General features: G+C 36.3%; 1 protein-coding gene across 8 annotated transcripts in view; it reads right to left on the bottom strand.

Annotated features, from left to right (window-relative positions):
- The window catches only part of Mapkap1 (MAPK associated protein 1), a 231631-nt gene that overhangs the window by 192677 nt on the left and 15665 nt on the right, over positions 1–23289 (bottom strand). For 5 of the 8 annotated variants that reach the window (XM_015497581.2, XM_015497584.2, XM_048813043.1 and 2 more), the window contains exons 2-3: positions 7270–7597; positions 4580–4669 (exon numbers count right to left, since the gene is read on the bottom strand). The exons of 1 other annotated variant lie outside the window; for it this stretch is intronic. In XM_015497581.2, the coding sequence (XP_015353067.1) occupies positions 4580–4669; positions 7270–7528 (349 nt within the window). In that variant the 5' untranslated portion in view covers positions 7529–7597. Of the gene's footprint in view, positions 1–4579; positions 4670–7269; positions 7598–14799; positions 14963–21167; positions 21234–23289 lie in introns of those variants that run through there. 2 more of the 8 variants (XM_048813041.1, XM_015497582.2) reach the window with 2 other exon arrangements.

The raw sequence follows: 23289 nt of genomic DNA, 5'->3' as shown, positions 1-23289 counted from the left end.
TCTTTTCAGAAAACCAGTAAAAAAGTTACAGGTAAGCTGCTATTTGTAAGAGTAACATAAAACATTCAGAAATCACCTTAATAAGAAATATAAAAGTTCAGGGTCTATATGGAGACAACTATAAAGCTTTATGTTTATGTACACAGAAAACACCATACAGAATGAGAATACTGTTTAAAATATATTACCAACATACATAAACGAAACCTAGAATAAATACATCAAAATGTTAAAAATGGTTATCTCTGGATGTGAGATTGCTGAAAGTTTGTTATAATTTTTATATTTTTTTCAGATTTTCAGCAATAATTGTTTTTTTATAGAGGGTTTGGCAACTTCCCTGAACCCTAGTCACAGCTGACAGAGAAGGAATGAAACAGAGGAACACCAAAGACTCAACATCAAAGCTTGTGTGCAGCTCCCTTACACATAGGATCTGGGAGGGACGGGAGCAGAATAGAAAGACTAAAGATTGGGTCAGACTGGCCAGGAGAAAAATTATGGCTTTGCCACTTAGTCACTACTTGAGAGTAAGTAATGGGAAAGTCATTCAGCCTCTGAGCTCCAGTCTTCTCACCTGTAAAACAGATATATTAACAGCTAATCTGCTGGATTTGCATAAAGAGAAAAAAAAAACTTAGTGGCTAGCATATTCTATACCCTAGAACTGGTTATCCATTAAAATTACATAGGGAGCTTTTGAAAAATAAAATGTATGGACCTCACTCCATATCTACTGAATCAGGGATTCCACAGGTTGGGCCTAGAAATGTACACGGAATGTCATTACAATATACACTTAGGGGTGCATTTCTGATTTTTGTACAACCACTGTATTTGGGAATCCTTAAGAAACCAGTAAAGGATGTTACATAAACAAAACTTTAGGAATTTATGTTTTCAAGGATTTTTTTGCTCTTTGTTTTTGTTAACACTTATTAAACAGTCTGTATGGCATGACTATAACTACTTAAGCAGGAGATAAGATTTCTTTGTACTTTTAGTGATACTGTGATACGTTAGGCACTAAAGCAGAGCTAGTAATGCTTTTACTAGCTTCATGTTGGCTTATTTTAATGGTTGAGATGTTTGTTATAAGACACGTAACCTATCGTTAGCTTCATGTTTAAAAAATGTATATTTATTAAAATGGCTTGAGTTTCATCTTGTTAGGATCCACTTTTTAAACTTTCCATCCCTTTTAGTTATGCATGGGGCATGTACTAGTCCTCTAAAGTGGGTTAAACTGAAACAATTTGATGGGAGGAACTCTCCAGGGCTTGTTTTCCAAAGAAAAGTAGAGGAACAAAACTTAAACCTCCCTAGGTGTGTTACAAAGTTGTTCAAAAAGTAACTCAGTAAGGCTTATGAATGAAATTATGTAGAAACCAAGTAGACATTCTGCTTTAAAGAATAATAAATGCAGATGATTAAAAAAAAAAAACTAGGGTATACTTGGTATACTTATAAATAATTGATATAAGCTACATTGTTGTTTTGAGTTTTATTGCACTTCATGTGTAAAAAGCCTTGTCTTACAATTAATCTTCAAGTTTCTTAAGGACTGGACGATATCTTTCTCTAAGCCCCTATCACAGAATTACTAGACATACAGGAATTATGGAAGAAATATTTGTCAAATGACTCAGTTTATATAACTAGTTATATAAAGGCTAAAATACCAATTTTTTTCTAAATACATTTTTCTTTGGTCCTGGGGATCAAACTCAGGGCTCCATGAATACTAGCAGACACTCTACCACTGAGCTACCATCTTGGCCCTCCAACACCATTTTAAAACAATAAAACTAAATACTAGGACCCTAATATGAAATAATTCCTGACAAAGAAGACTTCTCATGAAACCATCATCATATTTATCCATGCAATATTAGTTACAGGAATACGAAGAGAATCTTTTTTAATCTTTATTTTATTTATTTATTTTCGAACCCAGGGCCTCGCACGTGCTAGGCAAGTGCTCTACCACTGAGCCACAACTCCAGCCCCTAAGAGAATATTACCCTAAAGTATTGCATGTGGTGTCATGGCATATAGATCAGTAAGTTCACCAAGAACTTCAGAGGATTGGGCTGGAGAGGTAGCTCAGTGGTAGAGCACTTGCCTAGCATGTGTGCAGCTCTGGATTCAATTATCAGCACTGCCAAAAAAAAAAACCACTCCAGAATATGAACCTCTAGAGCCCTTCTAACTGGTCTGAAAAGGCTGCATTTACACTATGTCTAAAGGATGGACTGAATTTAGATGGAATAATTCCACAGGAGAGCATCATATTTATAATGTTGATTCTTCTACTGGAGAATGAAATAAAATAAAGATAAGAAAACATGAAAGGACTATAATAGAACATAAATAGCAGAAAAAGATTATAGGAATGGGGCTGGGGATGTGGCTCAAGTAGTGGCTCACTCGCCTAGCATGCGTGAGGCACTGGGCTCAATCCTCAGCACCACTTAAAGATAAAATAAAGATATTGTGTCCACGTAAAGCAAAAAAATAAATATAAAAAAAAAGATTATAGGAATGAATAAATAATGACTTACGGAAAATTCCCAAGGAAGATCAAAAGATTTAGAAATGGCATTTTTTGCCAAAAGAGAGCATATGTTTGAGAGATGTGTGAAGACAGAATGCCTGCTCAGTTAACTACTAACTCTATTTTCTTAGCATTCTCCAGGATAACCAGAGTACCAAGCTGTGGTCTAATGATGGAACCCAGCCTCAGAATTAAAGACATTCCTTTGTGATAGAAAAGTGCTCTGCCACTGAGCTACATCCCCCATCCTAAGACATTGATGACATTTCCTCTAACCATCAGGAACAACTGCAAGGCAGGCTGCTGGTCTGCCCAGAAACAGGGTCAACACTTCAAAGCATGGACTTTTCTAAAAATAAGATCACAGGATCAATTATTGAAATGTGTGAGAGACAGAAAAGAGAGGAAAAGAAACTGAGGGAGAGACAAGTATACATATACAATGGACAGTAACAAATGAAAGCAACAGGGGGACTACCCATTTCTCCAGTATATTCGGTGAAACATTGAATCAGATCAAGTAGATTCAACTTTAGGAAGAAGTGAATGAGGAGCAAATAAAAATCCTCTTCTTTATTAAATGCATCAAACTTTATGCCAAATAATTTATTTCTCATATTGTAAAATGGATTGCTGTACTTACATTTGAAGTATTCTACCCTTTTTTTATGTATTTATAATTTTTAAGATTATAAATACATAAAAATAGGGTAGAATAAAAGTGAAGAAGGCAAACAAAAGGTAGCTGGAAAGATGCAGTAGCTTAGATAAACTGGCTCTGTATTGATTCATTAAGAGGCGATTACTAGGAACTGCATTAAGATATACAGAAAATCTGAACAAAATGAACAAGATGAATCATAAAAAGTGTTTTCTGTTTGTGTTAAATACAACAAAGAGTATTAACTGAATCAACAGAAGAGGCCAGACTAGTAAGATGTTTAAAGTATTGAGAATAAAACTAAAGAGAACTACAGAAAGACACAGAGCAAGAAGCAAATATTTCTGTTTCCCCACAGTCATCATTTAGAAGCAGTCATTAAGAAAACCATACCTAATAAGCATACTGGAGTCTACAATCAAAGAATAATGTAAGAAGCACTTATAATGTGGTTTAGCACAAAAAAGGTTAGCCTTCGTATGAGGACAGAGTTGGATACAAAACATAGCACTATCATGTACAACTTTAGCAAGTAATCCAATTTCTTCAATTCCTTCTCTCAGCTGTAAAAAATAGCAGCTACCTATAGTTTGCAACATCGTTGCATTAGAGGTAATGCATGCCAAGTACCTATACAGCACAAGGCAGGTGCTGCTGTTAATATAATAATCATTAATATTGTTACTCTTAATTGTATAGCAATGGAGATAGTCAATGAAGATTTATTACAGGCTTCAGACATTTCTTTTAAGAGAAAAAAAGAAGAAATCTGGGAAACATAACCATCATAAAATATTTTAATAGTATTTTACTTTTGAAATTGTGTTCTAAAGTCTTGCTGAGATTGAAGCTTTGAAAATGCACTACTGCCACCCTTTATACTCATACCATATGAACACAAAAGAAAATGGTAATAATAATAACAGCAACCTAATTTTTTTAAGATAAAAGAATTAACATATATGCAAAAAAGATTGTTATTAGGACCATTAATGAGGCAAGGAAATATCTAGGCTGGAACTGCAAAGAGGAATGTATAACCCAGAGACCCATCCAAAAAATTACAGACTAATCCTTAGCCCTACAAACACAGTACTGGCATGACATTTTGTACAAAATGTCCCCTGCACACATCGATCTTTATGACCCAGACTGAAATTGGCTGAAAAGGCAAGATCTAAAGAATTTACACAGCTTCCGAGGGCCAAGGCACAAGTAAAAGAGCTCAAAGCTCAAAACACAAGATGTATCTGCATAGATGATTTAAAGGGATGATTCAAAGTAAAAGTTCTTATATAATAATATAAACTAAATAAAATATATAAATACTCGAATTAAGAATTAAAATTATTTCCATTTACCTGATTGTTTAGAATTTCTTTCTTTCCACTGAATATTTTTGCATTTGATCTGGTTTTGTCTCTCTTTTCGAAGTCGTTCTAATCTTTGAGCTTGAAAAGAAATATTATAACTATAAGTTTGTCAATGAAAGTTTACTATAAACAAAGACATAATTAACTACCTTTATATGAATAAAGATGTTTTATATTGCATATGTAGGGAAAAAGTCATAAAATTTTAAAGGTGGCACCCTGAAAAGCAAATACCAACAAAAACATGAAAATATTCTTGATTTATAATTGAAATTAGAGGATATAAAACATTAATAGAGATCATAAAGATAGTATTAACATGGAAGAGAATAATAAAATGTGAAAACTTCTGTGATTAATATGACATTTCATTATATAAATCATTAATAACGGTCTTAAAGGAATTTTAATGCACAAATGAACTGAAGTGAATATTACATTACAGGAATAAAATTACTGTTATGAATTACTCTACCCGTTTCAAAAATTAAAGATAAATGAACTCAGACTAGACTATTAAAGTTTTAAATATAAAATCCTTTATCTAAAAATCATGAAAATTATAAAATGTCAAAGCTATATAAATTAGCATAGCTTTTCTTCAGTGGGCTGAAACAGTTTATAGGTAGTAAAATAAATGATTTGTATCTTTGTAACATTAGTCAAATCTTAAGAACAATTTTTCTTTTAAAAAATTTTAAGATATGTTAAGAGAATTAAAAAGTAAATTCCTTGATCATTAAGACAACCAATAATCTGAATTAATTATTAGCATCCAGGTGCTACATAAAGAAATTCCAACAACATCAAGAGTCGCCTAAAATCATGCATTTGTGATTATACCGCCACTGGCTGATCAGTCTTCAAAAAAATGGTGAACTGAGCCTTTAAAGAAATACCATTCAGCATCCATTAACTGCTGCACAGAGATAACAATGAAAGGAAAGTCAAAATTGATGCCATCTCTTGAAACTCATTTTCTCTTGCTAATCTTCAACATCCTATTCTAGCACATTGCTAATAGAAAATAAATAAAATAAACTTCTTTTTCAAACACTTTCAAGGTAGGAAATCATACAATCCTGCCTTACATTGTGATAGGGAAACACCAAAAATATTCTTGCCAGAAACCTAAAACTACTCTGGCAAAAGCATTCTGACAATGTCACTATATCTAACCAAATTCCACTGAAGAAAAATACATTGATTGCAATTAATAAATGTGAAGGGTGCAGCCAATGTAATATAATCATAAAGCTCTTAATTTAGCAATATTCTCCTACTGAAATCCATTCAACCTGTCATATGAGATATCATCTCAATAATTTGCAAGGAAGTCAGTTTCAACTAAAGAACTCAGAATCAATGATTTTGAATTATATTTAAACCTTCATTCAAGTCATATTTTGATAAAAGTTCCTTTAGATATTGGGAAATAGTATTAATTATTTTCATGATAAGATCAAATTATTCTTTTTGGTGTCACAGATGCTGAAATTTGAACCAAAACCTTAATGTGCTTTTCACTATAATTGTATCTAGTTCTACCTATAATACTCCTTTATGTAATATTTTATATCCAGATCATGAAAAATAAATACATGAATATTTTCATGAATACTTCTGTCATGAATACTTCTGTCACAATCATAGGGCATGAGCAGGTTACTATTGCTGATTTGGAGATTATATTTTCTGATGATCTAAAAAATAATAATTATCTCCTAGAATATCCTATTATTTCAGAACTACAATATGTATTCTAAATAATTTATCTAATTAAAGGCCTTGGTTCATCACATTCCCTGTGAAAGGAAAAAAATTTCAAACTAGAAAACAGGCAATGTGGGGCTGGGGATGTGGCTCAAGCTGTAGCGCGCTCGCCTGGCATGCGTGCGGCCCGGGTTCGATCCTCAGCACCACATACAAACAAAGATGTTGTGTCCGCCGAGAACTAAAATAAATAAATAAATAAATAAATATTAAAAAAAAAAAAAAAAAAAGAAAACAGGCAATGAAAAAGGTTTAAAAGATAACAATATATATATACCAAAGTTGAGCATTTTCAAACCACAAAGATCAAGGTTAGTGGTCAATAAAGATAAAGAATCAAAAACAGAGGCACCTTTTCTAATCTCACATCCAAAGTGGGAATTCCTATTAGGACCAACCCTAACAAATAAAGAGCTGTCTCCGCCACTCCCCAACACCACCCCCCCAACAATTCCTCCATGGATAACAACTGTCTGGAGCCATACCTTATACTCCTTGGCTAGTCAGCTGTCTGTGTTAAAGGTTCTTTATTGTATCAACCTGAAATCTGCCTCCAGGGAATCTATCTACTGGGACTAGTGTTGTTCTGAAAAGACACTCAGAACAGGTCTGGCTCCATTTCTACATGACGACTTTTTAGAAAATAACATCCAGCATGTCTCCCCTACCCACTTTCCACCTATACCTTTTCTGTCTCCTTCCTTCTAATTACATCACTCCAGAGGACCTCTCCATTCATACTCATAGAGATGGAGATGTTACTTAAGAGTCGTTCTTAGTCTGACACATGCATGTTCCTCTTATCACACAGAAACTCCCCCCTTCCAACATAATGCATCATTCCATATGACTGTTCACTAATTTAAAGCTCAGAAGACATGACTGGAAATAAAATTAAGGTTTACCTGTGTTTGAGCGTCTTCTAATACCAAAGTCCCAACTTGAGGTAATATCGACTGACTGGGCGTATACATAGCCCTGAGTCTCGCCATTGCTTCCCTGAATTTCTGACCCACTGTCTCCAGGCATTGAAGGAGGATGAATCTTCTCTAGGTCAACATCATGATCAATGAGAACCATCTCACACATTCCTGTGTCATCACTGGTCACATGTGACTGCCGAATATGAGCTAGAATGATAGTTGGATTGTCCAAGAAGGCCATCCTTTCTGTGGGCCAATTTCCTTAAAAGGCTATTTTCTCCTCTTCATATTGTTTCACCAGCTCACCTACCTAGAAACATGATGTACACAGCAATATTTAAGAATAAGGCAGAAAACAACTGAATCATTTTTCAAACAAATTCAATGTGTTAAAATGCTACCTTGAAAATCAACATTTATCCCTGTACCTAGGAGCTTAAAAGGATTAAGTCTAAGCTGAAAGGAAATCCTTATAAGCACTAGGGGCTATGGCTCTGGTCAATGAAATCTCTCTGTGGTATCAGAGAGGAAGGTTTGCTCTCTTGCAAAACAAATAACAGTAACCTCTTAGTCAGGCTACTTAAAGCACATAACTACTGCTGAAACAATAAATTCAAGTCTTTTTCTATTCCTTCTGAAGCAGTTTTCTCATTATTTTGTAAGGAACAAACTGTATTTTCCTCAAATGATGTGCTTAAGTATGAAACTTATTTCATCAGTTTACATTTTCCCTTTTGTCTTATGGTTGTGAAGTGTTTAAAAGGGCACAGGGATTTGACAAAGGTGTACCACCAAAGTAATTTTGTTCAATAAACATATTTTCCTTTTTTTTTTTTAATTTAAGACAGTACTGTGTTTTTAAAATAAAACTTTTTAATCAAAACTGCCTTTCTATAAGATTAATTTCTTATTTTAGAAACCTAATTATAAGAACTGCTTCCTCAATCCTGTTAAAACTATAATGATGTTTATTCTAGGAACGTAGATGGTACCTCCTCGGTTAAATGAGAATACTCACAAAACAGAACGGAACCATTGTTTCTGTTAGGAACTAGGTCCTAGAGACCCACTGGGTTCAAATTCTGGCCCTATCAGTTGCTGGCAATGTGATCTCAGTCAAAACACTTAACACCTTTGAGCCTCCTTTTGTTCTTCATTTATAAAATGGAGGTTCCAGGTAAGAGAGGATACACAAGCAAAAATGCAGAAAAGTGAATGAGTAGGTAGTACATAATTAAGCAAACATAGGCTGCTATTAATAAGGTTGATGATGATGGCAAAAAGATCACTACTAATTTCAGTTTTAATTCCTGTTTAAGGTAGTCATAAATATACCAATATTTCATCCATCTTCAATAAGTTCATGGAAGATTAAAATAAGTCTGGTTCTTTTGTGATAGAAGACACTGCAGGTTACCTCAGTCACCTCCTTGCTCTTTCAAAATAGTTTAGATCTTGAAATACAAGGAACGTGAAAGCTGGTTTGAATATGTTCCTAGAAACAATCAATCCTATGAAGATTTTTATTTTTAGAAATAACTATAACTGGGTCCGGGGTAGTAGGTGAGTGACAGAACACTTGCCTACCATACACAGGCCCCGAATTTAATTCCCAGTACTGCAAAAAAAAAAAAGGGAGAGAGAGAGAAAAAAAAAAAGGGGCTGGAGATATAGCTCAGTTAACAGAGTGCTTGCCTTGCATGCACAAAGCCCTGGGTTCAATCCGAAGCACCACAAAAAAATTTTAAAAAGAGAAAAAATAAATATCAATAACACCAGATTTTCTTGTCATTTGTTTCTTCTAGAAATGAAAAACAGGAGGTAATCTGTTTAATAAATCATTACAGCTAATTGAAGTTTCCAAAAATTTTGCCCAAGGCTGGGATTGTGGCTCAGCGGTAGAGCGCTCGCCTAGCACAGGCGGGACCCAGGTTCGATTCTCAGCACCACACAAAAAAAAAAAAAAAAAAAAAAACAAAGGCATTGTGTTGTGTCCATCTACAAAAATTTTGTCCAGTAACACATCATTCTACTGCCATTAACTCGTGGATCTTAAAGACACAGAGATTAAAGAATGTTTTACTGAGAAGCCCTAATCAAGTAAGGTATACTACTATTCTCTTTTTCCCTTAAATATATTAACTACTTATTTACACTAAGGCTAAGAAGAAATGCCTGAATCAAAAGCTTATGCCCTAATATAGACCAACTACATCCCTAATATTATACATCCCTAATATTAACCTTTTAAGTAAAGTTCTGAAATATTTGGTCTCAAAAACATTAATGTGCTATTTTAAGTATACCAGTCAAAAATTATAAATCTAAAAGGGAGCATTTAAATTTCACTTATAAAAATAAGAACTTTTTCTATAACCATGAAGAAATGTATACACCCCAAAATGAGAGCATTTTTCACAGGATAGGATCACAAACTGCCGGAGCTGCAAACATCCTCCTGTAGCAACCACAATAAACTGTCTTCCCTCCATGGAAGCAAGGCAATGGGTTGCTAACAGAGGAACAAGTGCTCCCACCTTCATCCTGAATAGTTCTCCCCTACAAAAACAAGGACTTCAATAAGAAGCCATACATTGGGTGGGTGTTCTGACATTGAAAAGTCAAAGGGCAAAGCAAAAGGACGCTTAAGTACCTTCAATAAAATATTTTTCAGCAAAATTAATCTGCTTCATCCCAGCTTAGAAATAAGAATGGGCAAACATCTCTAAAGGCACACACCTGCTCCCCATCTTTATCCTTACAGAAGAGAGGCCTCAAAACACCCTAAGATCAGCAGAGATCTTCTCTATTAAATACTATCACTTTGTACATAGAGGAATCTGTAGGATTCACTCAATCATTCCTTCCACACCAGTTTTGATAGAGAACTCCCATAGGATGGCCCTGGGAAATGTGCCATTTTGTGTGTCACTTTCCACCTCCTGTTCCGTGTTCTTGAAGACTTAAGACTATAAGTTCCACAAGGACAGGGGCCATCACACCACATCCCTTCTGACAAAAGGTGTTTACACATGGCAGGAATTCAATACATGTTGCTGTCCAACTTCCAACAACTATACAATTTTGTTGTAGAGATAAGTCATATATGAGCATGTCAGGTTTAAGTGTGATTATAAAGAAAGGATTGCCTTTTTTTATTAACACAGATACAAGAGCTTCTCTTCAATGTGCCCTTCAAAATTGTCACCTTGGGACATTATCAACTTATTCCAACAACTCTGCTTTTCAGAACCAAAAGAATACTTTTTTTTAAATCTCCTTAAGAGCAGCCAAGTATCATTTGAAGGTATACTTGATTTCTAAGACAAACACTTTCAGAATACAAATGAAACAACTCATTCTCTGTTCAGTTGTACAAAAAGCAAAATTATTTTTTAAGACTAATATTGGCAGGAGTTCAGAGAAATGGGCACTCATGCACTATAAAGCAAGTAAAACTTGGGATTTTTTTAGAGAGTAATTTGGCAATGTTTACCAAAATGAAAAACAAGAATACCCTTTGAGCAATCATACTTCTAGAATTTAGGAAAATAATTGTGCAAAAAATGTTTCTCAGAATTGTTTAAAATATGTAATGAAAATCCAAACATCCACTAATAGCACATATACTATGATACATACACATAATAGAATACTTAACAATGATTAAAAACATAACAGGCTGGTTAAACAAACAAAATGTGGTATATAACATAGGATAGAATATTATTCAGCCTTAAAAATGAAGGAAATTCTGACATACGCTTCAACATGGATGAGCCTTAAGAATATCATTGGGGGGGGGGGCTTAGCAGTAGAGTGCTCACCTCACACATGCGAGACCCTGGGTTCGATTCTCAGCACCACATACAAAAATAAACAAGTGAAATAAAGGTGTTGTGTCCAACTACAACTAAAAAACAAATATTAAAAAAAAAAAGAATATCATGCTAAGTAAAATAAGTACTTCCCATGGTATATGTACCTTATAACATGAGACAATCATGTCCAGCTCCATGAGGTCAGTTCCCAAAAAATTCCCTATTTTACAGCTTCTTTCTTCCTTTTTTTTTTTTTTAAACAGTGCTGGGGATGGAAACCAAGACCTCACTACATGCACACTATCACTGAGCTACTCCCCCAGCCTCTTTCTCCCACTCTTTAACTACAGGTTCTTTAAAGCATAAAGATTTGTTTTACTGAAAATGGAAGCAGTAGGGACATCCATGCAGAATGAGAAGACAGTAAGAGATGTTCAAACGACACAGTCATTTTTAATGTACTAGGCTGGATCTCTTTATAAAAGACAATATTCAACAAATATTTGCTAAGTTCCTACTACGTGCTAATAGTGGTTCCAGCTGCACTTTGGATACTGTTACCACTTTGCACTTTCATTTGATCATGCAACCTACATGTGGTAACTTGAGAATAATTTTAGTAGGTTTTGAATATCAAGTCTGAAATACAATTTTTTTTTCCTGTGCTGCCTTTTAAACTGAGGGTCTTGCACATACTAGCCTAGTACTCTACCCCTGAGCTCCATCTCTAGCTGAATACAATTTTTAATAATAACTTCATGTACACACAAACTCTCAAACTTCATCTGCAATGGCTTCTAGAAAAATGTAAAGTATGACATGGTAAAACACACAAAGAGATGGAGAAAGTCGCAAAGAGGAAATAATTCAGGATAAATTCATACACCATGGCATGACATAAGATCTTGTACACTGACCGCAGGTAAACTGCAGAATCTCAGAAGCAAAATACAACTGTAACAGCTAACCTTAACTTACTATAAAAACTAGAATTGTTCTAAGCCAAGCATGGTGCTATATATCTGTAATCCCAGTGTCTTGGGAAGATGAGGCAGAAGGATCACAAATTTTAGATCAGCCTCAGCAATTCGATGAGCCCCTAAGCAACTTAGCAAGATTGTCTCAAAATAAAAAAATAAAAAGAGCTGAGGATATGGCTAAGTGGTTAAGTACCCCTAAGTTCAAAAAAAAAAGAAAACAACTAGAATTGTTCTATCCTTGTATATGAATTAATTCATATAACCCTCAAGATAACCCTATTTAGTTACTATTTTTATCCCCATTTTACAAATGAAAAAAAAAAACTGAAACACAGAAAGGTCAAGAAACTTGCCCAAAGCCAGACAACGGGAGTAAGAACCAAATCTAAAGAGCTTAGGATCTTAACCACTATGGTATTCAGTCTCTCAAAACGGAACAAATAATCACAATAAAAATGATCCTATTGTACTCTTTGGACTCTGAGGCCTGGGAAAAATTCCTTCCAGGGATTCCTGTAAAGGACAAGAGACAGCAAATATGCTCTGCAGCAGACAAGATTTTTAGCTCCCCTCTACTAATTCCACAGTGACTCGGTGACTCGTGAAACCACAAGAAGCAAGCAGTACATGAAACAATTGTTCAAAAAATAAAAATCACAAAACTTTACACATGAAAGGAATTTTAGAGATCATTTACTTTCCTAAAACCATAGAGGGCTTATTTTTTAAAAAATATTTTGTTGTAGATGAGCACAATACCTTATTTTATTTTTATGTGGTGCTGAGGATCAAACTCAATGCCTAACATATGCAAGGCAAATGCTCTACCACTGAGCTACAGCCTCAGACTAAGGATTTACTTTAAATAATCAGTTAGGGCTAAGTATATTTTTTGTTTGTTTGCAGTGCTCTTGATTGAACCCAGGGTCTCATGCATGCTAAGCAAGCACTCTAACACTGAGCTACACCCCTAGTCCTCTAAATGTATTTTTTCAAATCTCTAGTGATTTATGCAACTTTAACTACAAATCCATCCATACCTGAAATATTTTTTATCTTTTTAAAATAACATACCATCATGAGTCCTCCCTATACTCCTTTACTTCCCAAGAAGCTAAGACAGGCAGCAGTATGATTGAAAATACTCAAGTTCAGCCAATAGTTAGAAAGAAATTCCTCTCCTAAAATATTTTCAAAATACTGCACATTGGCTTTCCTCTGCCAGGCAGACTTCCAGCCCCCTCACCTGTGAAAACTTGTCTGAATAAGCAACAGCCTGAGGCTTCTCAAAGGTCTGCAAACTCCCAATCAAAAATTACTGCTGCCCCATCAATGTGTCATATAAATGTTGGCATGTTAATTGTGTATTTATAAGATTGTTAATGGTTAGTTAATTTACCTCCCACACCATTATTGTACTTGAAATGATTTAACATCTGCTAGGGGAGTTAACAACATGTAACAGCAGATGCGAAGTTTTTTTGTTTTTTTGTTTATTTGTTTGTTTTTTACCACCTTTGCACACTGTACCCGGACTTCCTATCCTTAGCATTAGGCCAAGTTAAACCTGATTGCTGCACAGGAGGCCTTAAGACTGTTACAGAAGCACTCACAGATTTATTTCCCACAAGGAATAATAACAAGTAGATCAGCAACAACATTTTTATTATATACAAAGTTTTCCACTCATAATAACCAACAGACCCTCTTTTTATTAATATTTCAACATTTTTGATCTTAAGTTCAGAATTCATTCTTCCTGGACTTCAAAAATAATTGAAGTAACTACTAACATAAAATGCACTTTACTGCCTTTTTCTGTCTTTCCAATTTAACTCTAAATTAAACCTTCATTTATTTTTTCAGACTACTAAAAGCTGGTCTTTTTTTTTCTACTAACTGTTCTGGGAATTAAAATTTTCTCCATGTGAATATGCCTAATCATGAAACAGCAAATAGTGAGACAATATATCTGGAGAGTTTATTTTTTCCTTTCACATTTTTAACTCCATATGATTAAAAATACTTACTAAATTAAGACAAGAGAAAATACATGCTTATATCTTCCTTTGAATGAGATCCATTCACTAAGCATCATTTGAGTGGGAGGTCCTAGGAACCCTACAAAAATATGTAAATCTTGGCCTGCCCCTCTCCAGGCAGTTCAGCAGAATGCCTATGTCACAAACATACAGAACAGCAACAGAAGGCAAGGTACATCTACCTCCAAAAGAGACACTAAGTATGTTTTCCAAGAGAGGTGAAAGTCAAGAGAGCTTCAGGAAAGATGGTGATGACATTTTAAGGATAACAGCCTCTCCTTAGAAACACAAGGAGAATAGTAACGTATTTCCTGAGCTCTTACAGTGAGCTAGCCACACTAATCGCCTTTGTAGGTTTTTTTTTTTTTTTTTNCTTATATCAGAGAAGACATTCGGCATTTTTTTTTTTTTTTGGGGGGGGGGGGATTGAACCCATGCTCTATTACTAAACTATACATACCCAACTCATTTTACTCTTTGAGACAGGGTTGCTAAATTACCCAGGCTAGCCTCAAATTTGCAATCCTCCTACCCTCATTTTATTTTATTTTTTTAAACTAAAGTTTAAAGGGGTTAAGTAACTTGCCTAAGGGCACATGGTAGGTGTCTTTCAAGTTCCTCCCAAAAAGGAGTGGAGCCTATTTCCCCTTCCCTTGACTTTGGGCTCACCTTGTGCTTTGCTTTCACCAAGTGTATGCAGTGGAACTTCTGAACCTCGCCCTGAAGAGGACTTGAAACTTCTGCTGTGGCCTTAGAAAGCTTCCAACTCATAAGATGTAGGATAAAAGACCACGTGGGCAGTGGCTCAGCCATCTCAGTCACTCCATCTGTCCTGTTGAGGCCCCCAATAAATGATTATGGCCATCTGGGACCAGCTAGCCTTTCCCCACCTCCCACCAATCTATCAGAGGTAAGGTCTCTTATGTCAAATGTCTCACTCCAACAAAGGGACCACATTCTGGATTTTCTTGCCTTATTACCACTAACCACCTGAAATGCCTCAGAACTTTAACACCTGTCAAGGTCCAGTTAAAAGAGAGCCTGGTATAGTAAGTACAGTGCCTCTCAAACTTCTCCACAGATAGATCAGAAGGGCATTAAGAAGACCTGGGGAGGAACCTACGGCAGCATGCCATAAGAAATTTATGGTTAGAATTCATATTTTGCATTCTATCCCATAATATCCTATATCTGTGGTTGTTTTAAATAGGAAAAAATACCACTAAAAATTGATACTCTGGGAATATGGGCATTGCTCACCTTTTTTTTTTTTTAATACCCCGGATTAAACTCAGAGGCACTTAATCACTGAGTCATATCCCCAGCCCTTTTTAATTGATTTTTTTTTTAGTTGTAGATGGACATAATACCATCATTTCATTTTTATGTGGTGCTGAGGATCAAACCCAGGGCCTTCCACATGCAAGGTGAGCACTCTGCCATAGAGCTACAACCCCAGCCCCCAACCCTTTTTTAAATATTTTATTTCGAGACAAGGTCTTGCTAAGTTGTTTAGGGCCTCACTAAGACTGGCTTTAAACATGAAATCCTCCTGATTCAGGCTCCGGAGCCACTGGGATTATAGGCAAATACTCACTCTTGTGGCTTCTAATACCCCATAACACAGACTGGGATTCTCCCAACTCCAGTTTGAATGGTAAGAGTCTTGTGGAAAAACAGACTTTGGAGTCAGAAATAAATGATTTTGTAATGATGAAATGGCACTTTATCAATGGACCACTCAAAATCTAAATTTTGTTCAAAATATGTTTCCTATGACAAAGATAAAGAATGTACGTATTAATCTCACTAAATATATAAAGTTCTAAGCACAAGTTAGACTAGAATATTATTCAGCTGCTTTAATGCAATTGGTATTTTTTTTAGATGTTGATGGACCTTTATTCATTTATTCATTTTTTTCATTCATTTATCTATGTGGTGCTGAGAATCGAACCCAGTGCCTCACACATGCTAGGCAAGCACTCTACCACTGAGCCACAACCCCAGCCTGTAATTGGTATTTTCAAAGGGTTTGGAAATAACATTTTTTATCTAGCAATAACTGTGAAACTTCAGACACCATCCCTAAAATTCCAAACCTGCCAACATCTCTAGTTGTAGAAGAAAAGTGCCAGTTTGATGCAATATAGCCCTAAATTATTTTTCAATGGGTGTTGTCTCTCTGGAATAGTAGGTTTGAATGACACTTGTGAAAATAAACAATTTCGGGTTTTACTTTAATAACTCAGGTAAAAATGTTTATAGTTTTACCTCAAGTGAAGACTATGAATAATGGCAAATTATTCATACATGTTTTTTTATGTGAAATTATGAATAAGGGGCTGGGTTGTGGCTCAGCAGTAGAGCGCTCACCTATCATGTGTGGGGCGCTGGGTTCGAGCCTCACCACATAAAAATAAAATAAAGGTATTGTGTCCAACTACAACTAAAAAACCCAAAATTTTAAAAGAAAAATTATGAATAATGTCAAATCATTCAACATGTTTTTCGATGTGAAATTACAGGTTTAGGAACTTAAACTGTAAATAGCACTCGACTGCCTGCCAAATTCTCATCCAGAGATTTCATTTGACAAATATTCATAAAACACTTCCTATATGTCGGACACCAGAGATAAGAGTGCTAAGAGGGGAAAAAAAAAGAGTTGGCCACTGCCTTCATGGTGCTGAAAGTGTATATGGTAGACAGAATTTTAAAACAGCTCCAGAGTTTCTTGCGCTTGGTGTCAACATCTATCCCTCTGTGTTATCCCCTCTTGAGTGTGGATGGGAACTTCCTTGTTTATAGCCAACAGAATATGGCAAAGATGATAGGACAGTCACTGTCTTGATGATATTCCACTGTGACTCCATCTTAGCCAACTGAAAAAAAGAGACATTCAAAGACGGAGAGATTATCCTTGAAGAAGTGAGTCATGTTAAAAAAAAAAAAAAAAAAAACTATACATGGCAAGGACTGAGGGCAGTTTGTAAGAGCTGAGAATAGTTCCTAACCATGAACTAGTGAGAAAAGGGACACCTCAGTCATACAGTCACAAGGTAAAGAATTTTATAACCATCTGAGACAGGCTGGAAGTTCTTTTTCTAATTAAGCTCCAAGATGAATCCATAACCAGCTAACACCTGAATTTCATCCCTTTGAGACCAGGAGAAGGGAATCCAGCTAAAGCTTTGATTTCTAACTTGCTGTGAAACCAAAATCTTATACCATTTAAGCTGATTATGTTTGTGGTAACTTCTTATGCAGCAAGAGAAAGTGAAAACAAAACTAAAACCTTACACATACAACACTGTAAGGCTCTCTGCAATCCAGTGTCACTCACCTGCGCCTCCCGGCTATCCGTGACTTCCAGGACAACTCCTGCCACATTCTGGCCTTTGGCAAAGATTGACCTTTTTGTGAGATGTGTCCTTCTCCTCTAACACTGTCCCCATCTTCCAAGTCCAACTCAAGTATCTCAACCTCTGCAAATCCTTCATCAATTCCCCAAGTTCAAACTGTTTTAAAAGAATTTTATTTCTACCTTCATTCATTAGTTGAATGGAATATCTTTTCTTTTTTCAGTATTAGGAATTTAATCCAGGTACTTGAAGCTATATCCCCAGCCCATTTTTAGTTCCAAGACAGGGTTTCACTAGCCTCCAAAATTGCAATCTTCCTGCCTCAGTCTCCCAAGTCACTGTGATTACAGGTATACACTACCTTGCACAGCACAGGGATGTTGTTAAACAAGGTATAATGCAAAACACAGGACCCACAACAGAGAGTTATAATCCCCAAAATGTCAACATCAATAATTCTGAAATTGAGAACTCTTAATGTGTGGTTTGAAGTCACTAAATTTGTGGTAATTTCCAACTCCTTTGGAGCTGTTTCATTTTTACTAAAACTAAGCCACAGGACTTTAAAATGCTACTAAAATCTATGCTCAAAATTTCTAAGATGTAATCAACTCCTAGGATCAACTCCTAATATGTTTTCCTAAATTTTAACTATCCTAAGGAAAACCAAAGCTCAAACTGCTACTGACAAGCTGCATTCCCTCAAACTTATCCCATGGTCTGAAAAGCCAGTCCTCCCTTGGGGACACTGAACTTAAAACATGAAAGAGGTGAGAGTAAGCTGTGTGGACACAGCTTGAGGGAGAGAGGAGCAGGCCCCTCACTGCTCAATAATCAGCAAGAAGTTCCCCACAAGGAGGCAAGCAGCAGAGGATCCAGTCTGGAAAAGCAGGCAACCTGGGAGGGGCTTGTAAGCCATTCTGAGGCTGGCAAACATGGGGGGTCACTAGAGAATTGTGAGGAAAACAGTGACATGATCTAACTCACATTTAAAAAGATCTCCCTGGCTGCTATGTTAAGGAGTGAATGAATCAATGGATGAATGAAAGAACAAGCTAATCACACTACTTTTTTTCCCTTTTTAATAATAATCTGTTTATGTGTTGGTTTTCTCTTCTATATTCTAAATTCCTTAAGGACACTGACTGTCTTATTTATCACTATGTTGACAGTTTCTAGTAGAATATGGATGACATCCAATAAGAGCTCAGTGTGGAATGAATAGAAAAACAAATGAATCTTTCTTGTTTCCAAGAAGCTGTGCCATAATTTTCCAAAGTGGGGTAGGGTGGGAGTATTCGTGGTGCTGGTTCAGCATATAGTTTAAAATTTCTTTTTCTTTTATTGCCTTCTCAGTATTTAAAGTTTGCTAGCACAAGTGAAAGAATTCAACAGAGTTGCTTCCTCTTAACTGGCTCTAGGTTAACCACAACATCATTTAAAAAAAAAAAAAACAGTTTATTACAAGGACCATTCAGGAACCCTGAATTCCTATTCCTCAATTACCAGAGACCTAATTGCATGATCTTGGTCAGACCATTTCTATCATTTAGAGAACTATAATGTAGATTCTATTATTATTCAGGTTTTACAAATCAGTAAAATGAGGATATATCTGCAAAAGGCCACACAAGTAAGAGGCAGGGCCAGGATAAGATTCAGGCAGCCTAGTTCTGAATGCTTCCTTCTCCAAAGCACTTTGAACACTGTGCCTCACATTCCACTTTCAGTCCACTTCATCACAATCTTCCTATCCCACTGCTCGCACTAGTCCACATGAGAACACAAATAGATTTATCTGTTCATCCAGCAAGAATGAATACTCACTACATACTGCAAGTCTGAAGTAAAGTACTAAGTCAAAGTCCCTATCCCCAAGAGGGGAGTCAAGCAGGGGAGAAAAGACAAGAATATAAATGGTCATAATAAAGAATGAGAGCAATAGAGGATCCGACATACTATGGAAATGCAAAGGAAAAATGCCTAAATGAAACTGGATACTCAAGACAGGCTTCATAGAGATGAATACGACCAAGATAAGGCTGTGGCTGTGGCTCAGTGATACAGCACTTGTCTAGCACGTGTGAGGCATTGGGTTTATTCTGTAGCACCACATAAAAATATATAAATAAATAAAATAAGTTATTGTATCCATCTACAACTTAAAAAAAAAAAAAAGATCAAGATAAGGGAGGTAGTCACTTCCAACTCGCCTAAAGAATATGAAAAAGAGCCAGGTTCAGTAGCACACACTTGTTATCCCAGCAACTTGGGACACTGTCAGGAGGATGACAAGTTCAAAGTCAGTGTAGCCAACTTAGTAAGACTCTGTCTCAAAATAAAAAAATAAGAAAGGTTGGGGATGTAGCTCAGTGGTAAAGCATCCCTGGGTTCGATCCCCAGGTTTGACAAAAAAGAACAGTGAAAAAAAAAGAGCTAGTATTGAAATAATCTATAACGCTGGCTTCTTGATCAAAGTGTTTACAATAAATCTCACTCCAGTTCTGTCCTATAAGTTGCAAATTAACACAAGCCCATCCATGAGTTATTGCAGAAGCAGAGAGGATCCTTTGTAGTTGGACAAGACAAAGGAATGGGGAAAGCGAAGAAAGGGCAGACAGGAGAAGCAGAGAACAACCAAGCATCAGATCACTGGGGTTCAAATCTGGACACAGTCACTCATTGTGGGGCCTAGAAAGAGTAACAACTTCTGTATCTCCATTTCCTCATCTACAAGGAAATAATTTTGGTGCCTACCTCACAGAATTGCTATGGAGACTGAATGAATTAATATATGTTAAATATTTACTATGCCACCTATACTCATCATACAATGTTTGCTATTAATTATTATTGCTATCATTCCATGGTCTAAACTTACTGGAAGGCTGGAAGAGAGGGCAGCAATCAAGACAGCATGGCACTAAAGTAAGAAACAGCGAACACCTAAAGTTCAAAGTTGCTGATTAGATAGCCACTTTAGAGAGTTGGGTGGAAGATTAATTTGATGGACAAGACAGAAGATGGGTTATAAAGCCCAAGGAAGAGATGATGAAATCTGACGTAAAGCTGTGAAAGATGGTTCTGTAAATCCAATAGGCAAGAAACATTTAAGAGATAAAAAATTGTAGAATTTGATGACTTAGTGGTCGTGAAGGTTTACACAATAATGCCAACAAATGAAACTGCAAACTCAAAAGTAGGAACACTTCCATTACAGGTAGTGGAGATAAGGAGTTATTTTTCAGTTACATTGAACTTGGAATATCCATGTATTATCCAAATAGAGGTCTATCAAAACACAAACTTGATAGCTCAGGAGAAAGCTGAGAAAATCTTAAAGACATCAATGCACAAGTGACAGATGAAGCTATGGATATAACTGAGCTTGCCTAGTATGCAAGCAATGAACACCCAAGGAACAGCAATAGTTAAAAGGTAATATGAAAACGCAGAAGCTACTAAACAAAACAAGTCAATCTTTACCTAGATTTTAAAGTTATGATCCACTGGACTATGAAGTCCTTGAGAGGAAAGCACTCTGACCCTTGACTTCCTATCACTAACACCCAACATATAATGCCCAGTACACATATGCTTGTGAAATGAACCTGACGAACAGAGAAAACAGAAGTTGGGCTGGGGACGTGGCTCAAGCGGTTGCGCGCTCACCTGGCATGCGTGCGGTCCGGGTTCAATCCTCAGCACCACATACAAAGATGTTGTGTCTGCCGAAAACTAAAAAAAAATAAATATTAAAAAAAAAAAAAAAACAGGAAGCTTTCCCATCTAATAAAACAAAAGGCTCACGGAACTCCTTGAACCTAGAGTTGGCTCCAGGCCAGATCAGAGCCAGTTCAGAGGAAAGTAGAAGCAAAAAGGAGCTCCACCATGTGCACCACTGAGGAGATGCGATGATGCAGCTGCCATGGGAAACAGTTTGGCAGTTCCAAAGTGTTTGTAAAAACAGAAGGGCCACAGGAACCAGCAATTCCTCTTCTAGATAAATACCCAGAACTGAAAACACATGTTCACAGAAAAAAAGTGTGCATGTTTATAGTAGCATTATTCCTAACACAGAAGGTGGGAATAACCCAAATGTCCAGCGACTGATGAGTGGATAAACAAAAAATGTGGTATTACACTCTCAATATTATTTGGCAATAAAAAAGAAAGAAGTACTGGGGTTGGGGTTGTGGCTCAGTAATAGAGTGCTTGCCTAGCATGTGTGAGGCACTGGGTTCGATTCTCATGCACCACGTATAAAATAAATTAAAAAAACAAAACAGGAAAGAAGTAGTACTGATATATGCTACAATATACATGGACCATAAAAATATTTTGCTTGGCAAAAGAAGCCAGATAAAAGCCCATATATATTGTATGATTTCATTTATATAAAAGGTTTAAAATAGGGCTGGCTGGGGTGGGGGCTCAGTGGTAGATCGCTCACCTAGCATGTGCAAGGCACTGGGTTCGATCCTCAGCACCACATAAAAATAAATAAAATATTGGGGCTGGGGATGTGGCTCAAGCAGTAGCGCGCTAGCCTGGCATGCGTGTGGCCCGGGTTCGATCCTCAGCACCACATACAAAGAAAGATGTTGTGTCCGCCGAAAACTAAAAAAAATAAATATTAAAATTCATTTATAAATAAATAAATAAAAGGTATTGTACAACTACAACTATAAAAAAAATTTTAAGGTTTAAAATAGGCAACATCATAGAGACAGAAAAGAAATTAGTGGTTCAGACGGTAGGTGAGGAGGAATGAGGACTGACTGCTAATGGAGTAAAGGTTTCTTTTGGGGGTAACAAAAACAATGTGTTAGAATAAGATAATAGCGGAGGTTATACAACTTTAAAATTATACAAAATTATTAAATAGTATACTTTAAAAGGGTGAATTGTGCCAGATGTGGAGGCACATGAGGGGCTGAGGCAGGAGGACTGCAAGTTCAAGGCCAACCTGGGCAACTTAGCAAGACTCTACTTCAAAATAAAAAGGTGTACCTAGGGGTGTAGCTCAGTGGTACAGTACCTCTAAATTCAACCCCTAATACCTGTGGGGGGGTGTAGGGGTGGAATTCTATGGTATGTGAATTATATCTATTTTTAAAAAGAAAGAAAGGAGGTAGAAACACAAGAAAGACAGAATCCATGCTGCTGCATCTTAGATGTCTTCCAGTTTAGATGATTCCAACCCAAGGACACCAACAGAGTGGTTAACTGAGCAGAGCCAGCAATACTAACCATAAAAAATTTAAAACAATTTTAATTCTTCTTAAACAACAGATATGAAAGTCTGGGAGGTGCCAAGTTTTTTTCCTTAGGGGGAAAAAACTGTCAAATATATTAGTAGAGGAGCTAACCTACATTTCTAGTTGAGGAAGATTAATTCTAGTGCCAGAAATCCCAGCAGAACTTCTGACTTTGTTAAAGCAAATCCCACACACTGGAACAGCTCCTCCTCCCAGGGCACCAGACAGCATTCTAATCCACACTAAAGCAGGGCCCTACGAAGCCACAGAGTGAGAGAATACAATGCCTCTGCCAGTGGCCTACTGAGCCACTAGTACTTCAGGAGTAATTTTCCTCTTCACTTTGGGGGGGAGGGGCCTGAAAGGGATAAAACAAGAAAGGCAACATGACACGACCAAAAAACAAAGGTTTGGAGAACTGGGGGTCATAGCAGCTGAGAAAAATGGGATGCTTCCAGTTTCTAGGCGACACTCCCAGTTTCTAGGCCTTAGTTCTTTCTTTAAAAAAAAAAAAAAAAAAAAATTTTTTTTTT

Source organism: Marmota marmota, unplaced genomic scaffold (genome assembly GCF_001458135.2).
Source record: "Marmota marmota marmota unplaced genomic scaffold, marMar, whole genome shotgun sequence".
Taxonomy (NCBI): Eukaryota; Metazoa; Chordata; class Mammalia; order Rodentia; family Sciuridae; genus Marmota; species Marmota marmota.
Note: the sequence above shows the minus strand (reverse complement) of the source record. Positions and strands in the feature narration are given on the sequence as shown.